This window comes from Eptatretus burgeri, chromosome 10, assembly GCF_056783735.1.
Source record: "Eptatretus burgeri isolate ZD-2024b chromosome 10, Ebu_testis_v1, whole genome shotgun sequence".
Taxonomy (NCBI): Eukaryota; Metazoa; Chordata; class Myxini; order Myxiniformes; family Myxinidae; genus Eptatretus; species Eptatretus burgeri.
The window spans coordinates 37,681,563-37,697,173 of record NC_140970.1 but is presented as its reverse complement, the minus strand read 5'-3'; the positions used below and the strand labels follow the sequence as shown (position 1 = coordinate 37,697,173).

General features: G+C 43.2%; 1 protein-coding gene across 2 annotated transcripts in view; it reads right to left on the bottom strand.

The window, feature by feature from the left end:
- The window catches only part of LOC147018340 (A disintegrin and metalloproteinase with thrombospondin motifs 9-like), a 179,035-nt gene that overhangs the window by 154,340 nt on the left and 9,084 nt on the right, over positions 1–15,611 (bottom strand). For both annotated transcript variants that reach the window (XM_085897894.1, XM_085897896.1), the window contains exons 4-8: positions 14,974–15,242; positions 14,702–14,785; positions 14,317–14,441; positions 6,589–6,629; positions 775–880 (exon numbers count right to left, since the gene is read on the bottom strand). In XM_085897894.1, coding sequence (XP_085754020.1) covers positions 775–880; positions 6,589–6,629; positions 14,317–14,441; positions 14,702–14,785; positions 14,974–15,242 — 625 coding nt within the window. The remainder of the gene's footprint in view (positions 1–774; positions 881–6,588; positions 6,630–14,316; positions 14,442–14,701; positions 14,786–14,973; positions 15,243–15,611) is intronic.

The following is a 15,611-nucleotide window of genomic DNA, read 5'->3' as shown; positions in this document are numbered from 1 at the left end:
TCCTATTTGAGCAGGAAATAAATTACACTACAAAGTGTGGAATTTCCCCCTCAAACGATAGAGTAGAGGTCGATATAATAAATAACTCCTGAGTCCAGGTTGGCCAATCATGACCAAACTAGAAACTATCATTCTTGTGCTTCACAGGCAAGATGGTGCATCAAAAAGTATGCTGTCCTTAGGAGAGGGTGTTTCATCAGTATTTGTTTGTGGACGTTAAAGATGAAATTATAACATTTTAAAATGGTGGGACATTGCCTTCCAGTGCCCTGGACAAATCGTGTGCTTAGGATGGCAGTTGAGGGTCCTCACTAAAGAGGCCGATGAAGTGTAAAATTAGCACTTTGGCAGTAACTAGGAGTGCATGAGTGTGAACATGATGCAGGAATGATAAAATCCATGTGCACAAGAGAAAAATAAAGGAATAATTAATTCAGGAACTATTCTATCAATTTTGTTCGGCCAAAAGGGAAGAGACTCATTGTCATTCTGAATAACCTCTTCCCCAATTTAGACAGTTATCTTTAATGAATATGATTCAGTAATTAAATTATAAATAATGAAAGTTTCTTTATCCATTGGTGTTCACACTTTTCTGATCATGAGGAAATATTGCACTTCACAAAGGGATTTAATTACATCACCAAACCTTTTAAGATTCCTTTCCCGAAAGCATTGGCTATCTTACATCAGACAAAAGTGATCAATAATTTTGTTCAGCCAATCATAGGTAGGATGACATAATGCAAGTGCCCATGCGCTTTTTGGACCCACACATGGCCGAGCTCGTGGGCGATGGTGAATGCCGTGCTTAGCCCATTATCTTCATTGATTGAGCAGCTGCGGTAAGGATCACAGATAGTTCCAACCTCAGCCAGTCCTTCAGGAAAAAAAAAAGCATATAAAATACAGAAATTTAAAACATATCAATAATGAACAACAAGGTCATTTTTTAAATGAATCTCAAGCCAAACTCTGGTGAAAACACACACACACACACACACACACACACACACACACACACACACACACACACACACACACACACACACACACACACACACACACACACACACACACACACACACACACACACACACACGTAATTAATTAAAAATACAAAACGAGAATATCTTGGATGGATAAGTGTCCACCCCCTTAAAGAAGCAATTGTAAATTATCTCAGGTGTAACCAATCACCTTCAAAATCACACACCAAGTTAATTGGCCTCCATCTGTGTTAAATTGTAGTGATTCTGATTATTTCAGAATAAAATCGGATGTTCCTGTGGGTTTCCTCTGCTGGGTAGTGCATTTCACAGCAAAGACTCAACCATGAGCACAAAGGAGCTTTCAAAAGACCTCTGGGTTAAAGATGTGGAAATGCACAGATCAGTGGATGGGAATCGATATGTACCGATCGTCTGAAGCAGCACTTCGTGGCAAACAAAATGAACACTGATGAGGACACTGAAAGGCGGCGAGCTGTATTACTGACCGTATGGGCACTCAGACGTACAGCTTCATCAAAGATCTTCTTGCCCCAGCCAAACCTTCTGACATGTCATGTGAAGAGCTCGTCAATCTCGTGAAAAGACATTATCACCAAAAACCGGGTAAGATCAGCTCGAGATATAAATTTTATACCCACCATCGTCAAGATGGTCAAGCAGTATCCGAGTTCGTAGTTGATTTACGCCGACTCGCCAAACAATGTGAGTTTACAGATAAACTCGAGGAGATGTCACGTGATTTCTTTATAATAGGCATCAATGACGACTCAATTCTGTGGAAACTCCTATCTGAATTCGGCCCCAATTTGGTTAAAGTCATGGAAATAGCAACTGCATGTATGCAAACTGCTGAGATTCAAGTGAGGAACTTTATGAGCTTTTCTCTGTTAGAACAAAGAGCTCCGATGCTCCAATTATACTTGATATAACAATCGATAAGATCCCGTTGAGGATGGACGTTGATACCGGCGCTTTCAGATCAATTACGAGCGCGAGTAAGTTCACCTCAATCTACCCTCCAAGAAAGGCTCTTGCACTCCGGCCAGCATCTACTGACTTGAGAACATACACCAAGGAGGTTGTTCCTGTAGTTGGCTCAGCTAACGCAACTGTAGGAGAGGGAAATAGCACTCATGTCCGACCACTACTAATCATGTGTGGATGATGATTCCAAGCCGTATACATGTATCGACACTCAACGAGGACACTACGTGTCCAACAGATATGCCCATTTGGCATACACTCTGCTGCACCAATCTTCCAACGCAAGATGGAGACATTATTGAAAACTGTACCAAAGACAGTCGTATTTCAAGATGACAGACAAGTGACAGGCAAGTCACAACATGAACACCTCAAGAACCTAAACAAAGTCCTCAATCGGCTGTAACAAGCTGGGTTACGCCGAAGGTGTGAGAAGTGTACCTTTATGGCAAGTGAAGTTGGATACCTGGGTCATCAAATCTGCTGTCAAGGCATTTTGCCCTCTCCGAGCAAAGTTGAAGCAATTGTGAATGCACCAATGCCACAAAACATTTCAGAACTTTGTGCATTCCTGGGTATGTTTACCTACTTTGGTAATTTCCTGCCTCAATTAAGCACAACCGTCGAGCCTCTGCATCTTCTCCTCAGGAAAGGCGTTGTCTGGAAATGGGAAGTTGCCCAAACAAGAGCGTTCAAGGCTGCTAAAACCAGGCTGTCCTCCTTGGTGTTACTTGTCCATTATGATCGATCCAAGGAACTGGTTCTCAGTTATGATAGGTCTTCATATGGCATCGGGTGTGCATTGTTGCAAACAAATGGAACCAGTCATATTCAGGCTGTTGCGTATGCATCACGAACCCCATCTGACACTGAACGTCGCTATACTCAAATAGAACAAGAAGCATTAGCGCAGGGGTTCCCAAACCCAGGGTCGTGACCCAAACTTGAAACCCACCCCCCTATAAATCTCAGTTTTTGAGGGGGGGGGGGTTTCATGTCAAAAGCATTTTCTCTGACAATTTTTATCATAGGTATACTAGGTACCAGTATCATTTGGGTTGCGAGGCAAATGTGATTTCAAATTTTGGGTCATGGACAAAAAAGTTTGGGAACCACTGCGTTCGCGTGTGTCTGGGGCACCTTAAAGATGCACCAATATGTCTTTGGAAGACATATTACCATTGAGACTACACATCGACCATGCTGGTCCATTTAAAGGGAAGCTTTTCCTTAACATAGTTGATGCCCACTCCCAGTGGATTGAAGCTCTCGTGGTGCCATCCTTTTCTTCTGCTGTAACAATTGAAGCTTTGTGTACCATGTTCGTGCAACATGGTATTCCGAACTCCATTGTATCAGATAATGGATCGTCATTTACGAGTTCAGTTTCAGAACTTCTGTAAAATGACTAGCATTAAGCACTACACATCTGCCCCTTACAAAGCTGACATTAATGATCAAGCCGAACGTGCTGTTCAGATCATCAAGAATGGTCTAAGCCACATCAAGGAAGACTCCATTCAATCTCGTCTAGCTTGTGTGGTGCTCAACTACCGCACCAGACCACATCAAATCACCGGTCGCTCACCTGTCAAGCTTTTGATGGGTCGTCAATCAACAACACGGTTATCATTAGTGCACCACGGTTATCATGAGAAGTCCAGAGCAGTCGCAAACAAGGACAACTCTCAACTAGCCCTTAGAATATCAGCTTGTGTCTGTAAGTCTCCTGAGCGTCTTGATTGAAAAAAAAAAAACTTTAAAAATGTGGGGAGGGGGGAGGGGGGAGATGAGATGTATCAGTAGTTTATGCTAATGCATGCATATGTGGGTGCACTGGAGCGTGGTTAAGGAGAGGCATGCGACCCGCCCATGTGACGATGCTGTGCTGTGCTGTGTTGTGCCAGTGTCTGGATTAAACCTATTGTTCCCACTTCAGAGTCTTCATCCCTGTGTATTGAATACATTACAGGTATAAAAATATTTCAAAGGCCTTGAATATCCTTTGGAGCACAGTCAAGACAATCATTAAGAAGTGGAAGGCATCTGGTACCATTTAGACCCTGCCTTGATCAGGCCATCCCTCCAAACTGTATGGCCAAGTAAGGAGGAGAATGATCAGAGAGGCCATCAAGAGGCCAATGGCAACGTTGAAAGAGCAACAGGTCTTCATGGCAAAGACTCATCACTGTGTGCATGTGGCACCAATATCCCAAGCACTCCACAAGTCTGCCCTGTATGGTAGGGTAGCAAGAAGGAAGCCATTACTCAAAAAAAGACCAACTCGAGCCTAGTTTGAGGTAGGCAAAAAACCACTCCGGAGATTCTGAAGCCATGTGGCAAAAAGTTTTGTGGTCTGACGAAACCAAGATGGAATGTTTTGGCCTTAATGCAAAACGTTACGTTTGGGGCAAACCCAACACAGCACATCACCCAAAGAACACCATCCATACTGTGAAGCATGGTGGTGGAAGCATCATGTTATGAGGCTGTTTCTCATCAGCAGGAACTGGGGCACTTGTCAGGATAGAAGGGAAAATGGATGGAGCAAAATCCAGAAAAATCCAGAGGAAAACCTGTTGCCCTCTGCAAGAAAGCTGAAATTGGGACGGAAGTTCACCTTTCAGAATGACAATGACCCGAAGCACACAGCCAAAGCTACATTGGAGTGGTGAAGGAACAAAGAGATAAATGTCCTTGAGTGGCTCAGTCAGGGCCCTGACCTAAATCCCATCGAAAATCTGTGGCATGACTTGAAGTACTGTATTGCATGATATTTCAAAATATTTCAAAAAGAGGTACAGGATGGCATGCTGTCCATCACCGGTCCCCTTCACAACAGGACTGAGTTTGAACAGTTTTGTGCAGAAGAATTGGCAAATATTGCCCAATCAAAGTGTACAAAGCTGGTAGAGGCCCATACCAACAGACTCACAGCTGTAATTGCTGTCAAAGATGCTTCCACGAAGTATTAACTCAGGGGGGTGGACACTTATCCAACAAAGATATTCTAGTTTTGTATTTTTAATTAATTATCTGAAATTTGTTTGTATGGGTTACGATGTGTACATAAAGGTGGAAAAAGTCTGATTCCATGCAATTTAATTCCAGGCTATAAGGCAACAAATGGTGAAAATTGTTAAAGGGGATGTAGACTTTCCATAGGCACTGTAAGTAAAGGTGGAGTCATCAGGAGAAACTTGAATCGGATTTGGGAGTTACACCTCTACCCTGAAATCCATCCACACACAGCTAATTGAGCCTTACAAAAAAACAATTTGCAAAAGTTCACCTCTTCATACACATATAGAAAAAGAAAGAGAAAAAGAAAAATAAAGAGGGGGAAAAAAGGAAAGAAAGAGAAATTAAGAGAAAAAAGACTGAAAACACAAAAAAAACACAGACCAAAAATCACAGACTAAAAAACAAAACAAAACACACGATCCTGCTCTATACTTGGATGACATTGTTGCTTATGGCAATATCCAATAAATCCTCTATTTTGTATGTATACATGACCTCTTTGGAAAACCCTCTATAGCACTTCACAGATGACTATACCACGTACTGAAAAATTCATTCCCACATTGACCTGCAGACTGAAGCTATATCCCTTTCTCCTGATCTGGAGAAGACAAGAGACAGGTCAACCACCTGAATTATGGCATTCAATGCGAGCAATTCCCACACATTGTACTGAATATGTCTTTTGACAAAGACTGTACGTCGCAAACCCTCAACTCACTTCTGTGATCAACCTCTGACAGATGTGTAGTTCTTGGATCTTGGATCTCCCTTCACGTTACAATCTACTATTACATGCCTTTGGCCAACTACATCTCCACGGCTGACCACCAAGAGATGAGCATCACCTTACATGGTTTATAGCGCTAAGTCCCTCATTGAACGTCTGCAGCCACGAATAGCAGTAAAGATATTCAAACAATACTACTCTGGAATATGGTTCTCTTCTACTGGCTGGTACAGTTACACATCATCTTGCAACCATGGAGGTAATAGGAGATGCAAGGGTAATTTGTAATATAGTATCGGAAGTTGAAGTGAAGGACCCACTTCTCTCTCAGCACAGAGAGATCAGTGATGGAGCGGTTCTCTCCTGCCTCAAATATGGTCTTGTCCTCTCTGCTTTTTCAGCACTTCATACTTCATCAAAACCCAGCAGCTTATTTGTTGTTTACCTACTCAAATCTAGGCTTACTGCTCACCTCCCCTTATTTGTCTCATCTTTATTCCATTTGTGGTATTACTGCCCCCTTCGGTGCTTCAAGATAACAGCCATCAGCCACCTTCTGCTGTTCCCAACACAGAGCTACCTCTTCCCCTCCCCCAACCCATTTAAATATTATGTATAATTATTTTTCACTCCGTTTAAGATTCACTATTTTTGTGACATATTTCCCAAAATATATGACTTGAACAATCACTGACAACTTTGCCTTAGTCCTCAGCATATTGAAAATGACCTCAGGATTGGCAAAACATTCAGCATCACGAGCAAATTGCATGATAATAAGCCCTTGCAAAAGCATCATCTCGTAATGTGTGAATGAAGTGTGGCCTATTCACTCACCAAGTGTGTCACACTTGTTCTGTGCCCTACAGATGTCCTCCCTAAAAGCACAGAAAAATGACAGATTATATTGAACCTTGAAATATGTACCAATCACTCATTATGTCATACATAAAAGATAAGCTTTCAGAAATAATTTTGAAGGGAAGGGATGAGTGAGAGAATAAAACCTTCAATGTTTTTTTTTAATAAGCAAGAACTACATAGGGCCAAAAACAAGATATAGCACGACATCTCAAAATATTGTGGACAGATTCGGATGAAACTTGGTGAAGATGATGAAACTTGAAACTTAAAATACACGATATGAACTGTTCATGTGGGGTTGCAAAATTTTCCATCAACATTGGACCTGGGCAACAGTCTTAGAAGTCATTTTATCATTAGCAAATAAAAAATAGCTGATATAATAACTTAGTGAAAATCTGAAACCAAGAGTAATTGAAAGTGCACAACAGGAGGCTGAAATACAGGGCCTGCTTCTCCCCCAGCATAAAGGAATGATAATGCACTCGTTCTCTACTGTCTCACACACATATGTTATTGTCATTTCAGCATCTAGTAGTCTATTCATTACAGGCTTTAAAACTACAATATGTGCTGCAACATAGTTGTGATGATCAAGGATTTTGCAAATAAAGGGGTTTGGATGCAGGTGGGGGAGGGTGGAGGGTTAACATGTTTCTTCAAAACTGTTTAAAAAAATGCATGGCCCCTACCATAGATTATGTAGGGATAATTAGAAATCTGGGGGAAAAAAACGTTAAATATTTCAAAATGAGTGTATGAGTGTTTATTTTTGGTGTACCAATACACCTCCCTACCACCCATCCCCCAAAAAGTTGTGCAGACCTTCCCTCACCTCCCCTTGTTTGTTGATGCATGGATTTGCTTTTAAACATGGATTCAGCAAAACAGAAATGCTTCTAATGAGCCGCTGCTACGACTACTACTACTACTCGTTTAACCATTTTTCCGTATTAGGGGGTTGGTCAGCTGATGGCTCCTCTCCACATCATCCTGTCAAAAGCATCCTCCTCCATTAACCCCAACAACTGCATGTCTCTACTGATCACATGCTTCGTTTTCAGTCTATCTCTTGATCTTTGGCTGTCAACTACCAGTACTAAACACGTGACATTCTTGACATACTCATCTTCTCTCTTTCATGCCACGCACCAAAACTACTTTCGTCTTCTCTTTCTCAACTCTTCCTCAGTACTATTAGCTTTGAGTCTCTTTCTTATGTCCGCACTACTCTGGTTATCCTTTCGTGTTACCCCACACATCCATATCATCATCCTTAGCTGTGTCCTCTCTATACTTCTCTCATCTTCTACCCTCAGTCCCTATGTCTTACTACCGTACATCAAAACGGTCTAATACAGGCTAAATATACTCTACTTTTGACTTCACTGAGGATATTTTTGTATGTTGAAATGTCGCTTGACTTTCTTGTTCTTCTTTCGGCTGCCCCCGTTAGTTGTCGCCACAGCGGATCATCCGTTATGATCCGTATACTGATTTGGCATAGGTTTTACGCCGGATGCCCTTCCTGACGAAACCCTGGTCGCCTCTTACGACACAGGGATAAGGATTGGGTTTCGCCATGATTCCTGACCGCCTTACACCCTCTCATAGCGCGGCCCAGCGTAGAGCTCCTGTCCTCAAGCGATCCTCCAACCCAAGCCTCCGAGTAGCCGGATTACAGGCGCACGCCACTACGCCCGGTTTGAAATGTCGCTTGACTCTCTCCAAATATTCCATGTTACCCTTATTCTAGTTCTAACTCCGCCCCACCACCTGCGTCTAGCATTTCTCCCAAGTAACAAAAACTCAACCTTTTCCAGCTGAACTTCAAATCCCATATCCATTACCCCAATATTCTCTGCATCTTGATTTCCACCCATGTACTTTTTACATTTGAAACTGCCGGCCACTGCACCCAAACTTCTCTAAACTCAGCTGCATTTCTGATGACACGATCTTTTGCAAGACACTAACACACTGAATATAATATGACCCTACTCCATTATCTCAAGTCACACAGGGTCATTCCCTACTCTCCTTCCTTTGTCATTCTTCACCACTCACCATTAGTTTAATTTTATCTAACTTCACCATCAATCCCTGACACTTGATTGCTTCCTTCCAAATATGAAACGTCTCCTTTGATTCCAATTCTGATTTTGCTGTTAAGACTCAGTTATCTGCAGACCATAGTTCCCATGGAACTCCTACTCACCCCTTTTTTAAAGCTCTTCTCAAACTAGTACAAAAATCAAGAGGCTCAACGCTGATCCCTCGTGTAAACCTACTTTCACTTGAAATGACTGAACATCCTCCACTAATTCTTAGTGATGTTCTTGACCCCTTATACATTGACACAACCACCCTCACAAAATCCTATATTACTCTCCATCTCCTTAGTGCCCATTCCACAACTACCCTTGGTACTCTCTCGTATGCCTTCTCAAAATCTACAAACACATGATGTAAGTTTTTCTTCTTTGCTATGTATTTCTCTTGAATCTGCCTCACTATAAAGATTGCCTCTGTGATCAACCTTACACGCATAAAGCCAAATTACTTCTCATCGAAAATGAAAACTCCTCTCAATCTATTCCTAATAATCTCAAGTATCTTCAATGCTTGTTATAACAGCTTCACTCCTCTGAATAATCAAGGAAGCTTCGACTGAGGAAGTAAGGTTGAAATACAACAATAAAAATTGACAAATAAATTTGAATGTAAGCAAAGTCTGTCAATAATATGTATCCCTGCTGTGGTCGTCAGGGCTCTCACATGTTGTGAGCATTTCTTTGCTTAAAATGAATCCTCGACAGGTTATTATTACATTGGATAGTGCTGCTTCTGACCCGCAATTTGACAGGATGGAACAGAAGTAAATACAAGACACCACCAGGATTTGGAGACAGGAGACGGGTTTGAGAGTTGAGACTTGAGATTAGAAAGATGGTGTTTTCTGGCTCTCCTCGGGGTAGATACACACTTGTTCTGAGCTTTGTGGAAGGAACTCAGATTACCTTCGGTTAGATTAGCCTTCCATGAGGCAAAGGCAAGTTGTTTCAGGACAACTGCCTCGCCACAAGCTTCAGTAAAGCAAGGGCGGGAGGAAGGGTAGGACAACTGAAGACGAGAGGGGATAAATCTGTGCATGAGGGAGAGAGAGAGAGAGAGAGAGAGAGAGAGAGAGAGAGAGAGAGAGAGAGAGAGAGAGAGAGAGAGAGAGACAGAGAGAGACAGAGAGAGAGAGAGACAGAGAGAGAGACAGAGAGAGAGAGACAGAGAGAGAGAGACAGAGAGAGAGAGAGACAGAGAGAGAGACACAGAGAGAGAGAGAGACAGAGACAGAGACAGAGAGAGAGACAGAGAGAGACAGACAGACAGACAGACAGACAGACAGACAGAGAGAGAGAGACAGAGAGAGAGACAGAGAGAGAGACAGAGAGAGAGACAGAGAGAGAGAGAGAGAGAGAGAGAGAGAGAGAGAGAGAGAGAGAGAGAGAGAGAGAGAGAGAGACAGAGAGAGAGAGAGAGACAGAGAGAGAGACAGAGAGAGAGAGAGAGAGAGAGAGAGAGAGACAGAGACAGAGACAGAGACAGAGACAGAGACAGAGACAGAGACAGAGACAGAGAGAGAGACAGAGAGAGAGACAGAGAGAGAGACAGAGAGAGAGAGAGAGAGAGACAGAGAGAGAGAGAGAGAGAGAGAGAGAGAGAGAGAGAGAGAGAGAGAGAGAGAGAGAGAGAGAGAGACAGAGAGAGAGAGAGAGAGAGAGAGAGAGAGAGAGAGAGAGAGAGAGAGAGAGAGAGAGAGAGAGAGAGAGAGAGAGAGAGAGAGAGAGAGAGAGAGAGACAGAGAGACAGAGAGACAGAGACAGAGACAGAGACAGAGACAGGGACAGGGACAGGGACAGAGACAGAGACAGAGACAGGGACAGGGACAGGGACAGGGACAGGGACAGGGACAGGGACAGGGACAGGGACAGGGACAGGGACAGGGACAGGGACAGGGACAGAGAGAGAGAGAGAGAGAGAGAGAGAGAGAGACAGAGAGAGAGAGAGAGAGAGAGAGAGAGAGAGAGAGAGAGAGAGCAAGTAGTTTCTATGAAAGAATTCCCAGGATGAGTTGATGTGAGAGGAAGTAGAGATTGGAGACCAGTCTCGAAGTTTGATGGCTGTTTGAAGTACCTGCCTGTCGGCCTGAGTGAAATGCCAGACTCGACGGTGCTGAGGTGGATCTCTAATAACAGTCAGAGATGTCCACTTTGACAAGGACGTGGTCAGATGAACCGATTGGAGCAAAGGAAGAACAGCAGATATTTTCAGGGAAATTAGTCAAAATCAAAAACCCAGAAGAGATGGAGCACCATTGTTTGAGATCCAGGTCGGGAAGTTGACAGATTGTGTCAGTCCCAATGAGTCACAGAAGTCCTTTGCTGAAGTGCCATGACAGGTGAGGGAGGTACCCACACCCAGCCAACTGTCATGATGACAGTTGAAGTCGCCACATAAACTGGGTTCATTTTTAATACAGCTCATTTGGATGTACCTGGATGGGTTTCAGGGTAGAGGGGTAAGCAGTTGAAACACAAGTACTATCCAGGTTCCTGCTGATGACTTCATCTTTGCTTTTTGCTTGTTTGGGTTCCTTCTGATTACTCCAATGCAGGATTGTACCAATTTAGTTTTCCATTTGATTCCAATTGAATTTATTTTAATCCCATTCCAAATTCAATTGAATAATAATAAACATCATGGGTCAGGTGCCTGATCAAAGTGTGGTTGCATCAAAGTGGGATGACTTGGTACCCGGTTATCATTGCCAGCAGTTATAAAGTGGCAGTTCTCATTATGTCTGTTATTAATTACATAACACACCAGCACACAAACACCACACAAAACAAGTCCTGGCGAGGGTCTGCATTAGAAGGAAATCTAACAGGTGGAGGCCATTCAGCCCATCATGCCTGCACAAACACCATGCTAATTTATCTACACTAGATCCAAGGAAGAGAACACAGGGATAAGGATTGGGTTTCGCCATGATTCCGGGCTGCCTTACACCCTCTCATAGCACGGCCCAGCGTAGAGCTCCCGTCCTCAAGCGATCCTCCAACCCAACCCAAGAGTATCCGGATTACAGGTGCATGCCACTATGCCCGGTTCCAGGTACCTATATATTTCTAATATAAACTTATCTACTGTTTCTGCTGCCACTACCTTTTCAGGGAGACCATTCCATGCATTAACTACTCTCTGAGTGAAAGTCCCCTACCTTACTACCATCTTAACTCTCCTCTTCTTTACTCTCAGGCTCTGGCCCATAATCCTATCACTGTCTACTCTGTTGAATAATTCATCTGCACTTATTTTATCTCTACCTTTCATTGTCTTAAACATCTCTAACATATCTCCTCATAACCACCTCCTTTCTAGTGAATAAAGCCCTGTCTCCACCGCTCTTCATAGCTGAGTCTAACTAGGCCTGGAATCAATCCAGTAGCCCTGCGCTGAACCCTCTCTATGGCATCTATGTCCTTCCTGAGTTGTGGTGACCAAAACTGCACAATATTCTAGATGTGGCCCTCACTAAATTCCTGTACAATGTTAACACCACCTCTTTTGATATATATATGATCCCCCTCCGAATGAAACCTAAAACCTTATTTGCTTTACCTATAGCTGCCTGCCGTTGTGCTACCTGCTTACCTCCCGTATCTATTTCCATCCCCAGATCCTTCTGTGTGATGCGCTCCAAAATTACCCCTTGTATCATGTAATCTCTATTTTCATTGTTCTTTCACATCCCAAACACCTTACACTTGCTCATGTTAAATTCTATCTGCCAATCTTTTACCCAATCGAAACAAGTATCAATACTTTCCTGAATCTGATCACCACCCCCTCTGCTATCCACCTTACCTCCAAGCTTTGTGTCATCTGCAAATTTGGAAAGCTTACTCTTTACCCCATTATTCACATCGTCAATGTAAATAATGAAAAGTAATGGACAGAGTACTGATCCCTGAGGTACCCCGCTACTTGCATCCTCCCAGCCAGACATCCTCCCACTCACAGCCACGCTTTGCTTCCTATTACGAAGCCAGTTTCCAATCCAATTAGCTTCCTGACCAGCCACTCCACAAGCCCTCACTTTGGCTAACAACCTCTGATGTGGGACCTTATCAAATGCCTTCTAAAAGTCTAGATATACTATGTCCACTGCCTTTCCCTCATCCACCCAATCAGAAACTGCTTCATAGAACTCGGAAGATTTGTTAAACAGGAACTACCTTTGGTAAACCCATGCTGACGACCTTTAATTAGTATGTATTTGTTGAAATGCTTCCTCATCTGGTCCTTAATTAATGTCTCCAACACCTTCCCCACAACTGAAATCAAACTAACAAGTCCAGAGTTTCCCAATTCTTCTCTGGATCCTTTCTTTAAGAATGGTGTTACATTTGCTCCTCTCGAATCCTCCGATACCTGTCCTGACTCCAGGGAACTCTTGAAAATATCTGTTAACATTTCGCTTACCTGCTCAACCACCTCTCTCAATACTCTTGGTTGCATATTATCTGGACCCGGAGCCTTATCTACTCTTAGATGACCAAGCTGTTCCTTTACTTCCTCCACTCCAACCTGGATCTTCTGTAAAAGCCCTTCTTCACCTCCTTGATAGATACTCTCAGCTATTGGCAATTCAAATCGCTGATTGCTCTTTTTCTTGTTTGTTATATGTTAAATTTGTGCACCGTTTCCTGCTTTTTTGCCCCTCCTTGCTCCCCCACCCCTCCTCGTCCACCCACCCCTCCTCGTTCCCTCACCCCTCCTCGTTCACCCACCCCTCCTCGTTCCCCCACCTCTCCTCAGTCTCCTTACCTCCTCGCTCATCTACCCCTCCTCGGTCTCCTCACCTCCTCGGTCTCCCTACCTCCTCGCTCCTCCACCCCTATCTCCCCCCCCAGTATACCCGCCATCCGGACGGTGGTCACTCTGGACGTGTCCAGACAGTGGTTATGTCCGGACTTACCCTCCCCTCAAGCTGCCTTCCCTTTCCGCACACCTTCTTCCTTGATCCCCCACCCCGCCTCGATCTCCCTCCTCCTCGCTCCCCTCCCCTCACCCTACAATCCCTCCTCTCTCCCTCCTTCTTACTCCCCCCTCCCCCACCCCCCATAGTATTCCTATCAGCGAAGCGATGGGTTGCATTTGCTAATTGACAATAATATAAAAATAAAACTTCCCCACACGGTATCTTTTGTAACAGTAAACCTTTGGTCAAACACTTCAGTCCAATAAAATTCTGCCAAAGCAATAGGTGCTCGTAATGTAAAGCAAGGATGTATAAACAATCGACAATCGACAATTCAACACAGAAAATGGGATTTCAGTCTGGGATTTGGATGAGAATACCAAAGAGGGAAACTCATGCTGGAGGAATAAAATCATGGATATTTGATGTTTAAAGGTATTAGTTGATCTTCTGTACATTAAAAAAATGTATTGACAAGATTTGTCAGTTGAAGATGGACAACGATTGTTTAGCCATACATTAAATAAACCACAATTAAGTTTTTGGAGAACCTTCCAGCTGGTTTAGTTCCTTTCTGCCAACTTCATGGAAATGAAGAATCCTCAGTACGATGACCTCAGACCATACCATGTAATTTGATTGTCATACAATTCCAGGCCCACCGTGTAATGAGAATGGCAGTGTCGTAATGGTCATGGTGGTTGTCATCATGGTTGTTCTGGTCTTGCTGCCAAATGCAGAAACTGCTGAGAGTCTTGGCTGCATTGAAGCTGATCGAAGGTCCCTGCTGTTATTCAAGACAAACAAAAACATTTTCATCCAGCAGTTTACAATCTCAACCGTTACCCATTCATCTGCTTTTCCTTATCACAGCCATTATTGGTGGGTATTTAAGAGTATTAGTGGCGATTCACCATTATTGGTCGTTATGTAAGAATTAGCTACGGGCAATACAAGATTGCAGCCGTGAAATTCCCCACAAAATACCAATGACCCTGCACGTGTAAAATGTAATTTCATACCAAATAAGGAATGCACATCTTTTACCTGTTTGCTGTGAATCACAATGAGTTTGACCAGCACGATGTTAACTTGGTTGCCGATGCTTGGATCACGAAAAATCGAAGCCACCTGTAAAGAATCGAGCGATGAACTGCGTGACAAGTCTCGAGAACATTACATTCAGTCCAGATGATAATGAATCGCTGCTTGCACGCGTGCACCGAGAACGAAAGAGAAAAAGATTATGAGACAAAAAAAGAGAATGACTTGATACAAAGAGAAAGCAAAAGCAAAAGCGAAAGCATGCTGTAGCTTACGATGGCGATAAGGGTGAGGATATAGTGCTGCAAGTTCCTTCCATGGTGCTGCTCCATCTGAGAATCCATGGCAACCATAACCTCCACATAACGTGGGTATGACATAAAACGCTTCTGTCTTCTTCGTGCAGGAGAGACCTCAGTACGATGAGGGAGCTCCTTGGGAGCTTGACGATGATGGGAAGGCGTTTTCGAGTTTCTCGAATGAGAGCCAAATCCTCTGTGCTTCCTTGCTTTGTGCTGAAGAGGATGATGCTTGGTGAGGTTCCCTTGAAACAGGCATTTCATTTTCAAAGGATGTATTAGCTCAATGTGAAGTACCGTATTTAAAAAGTAATCAAAGATAAAGCTTCCTTTACATTGCGTAAATCATGTGTTGGCTCGATCAATCTCTGTTGAAAGCTACAACGAAAAACTTCAACTTTAAAATGAACTTGCATCAAACTGCACTTGAGCAACAATGTGCGTGACTGAAGATATTGTACAGGCTACAAAATCAAGCTTTATAGTCTGTGTTCAAGCCATTAACACATTTCATTTTAACATGCATTTAAAGGTGATTATAAAGTACTTGTTGCGGTGCTCTGGCCAAAAGCAGGCCCAGTGCTGCTGCAACAGTCACATGGCAAGGATTACAT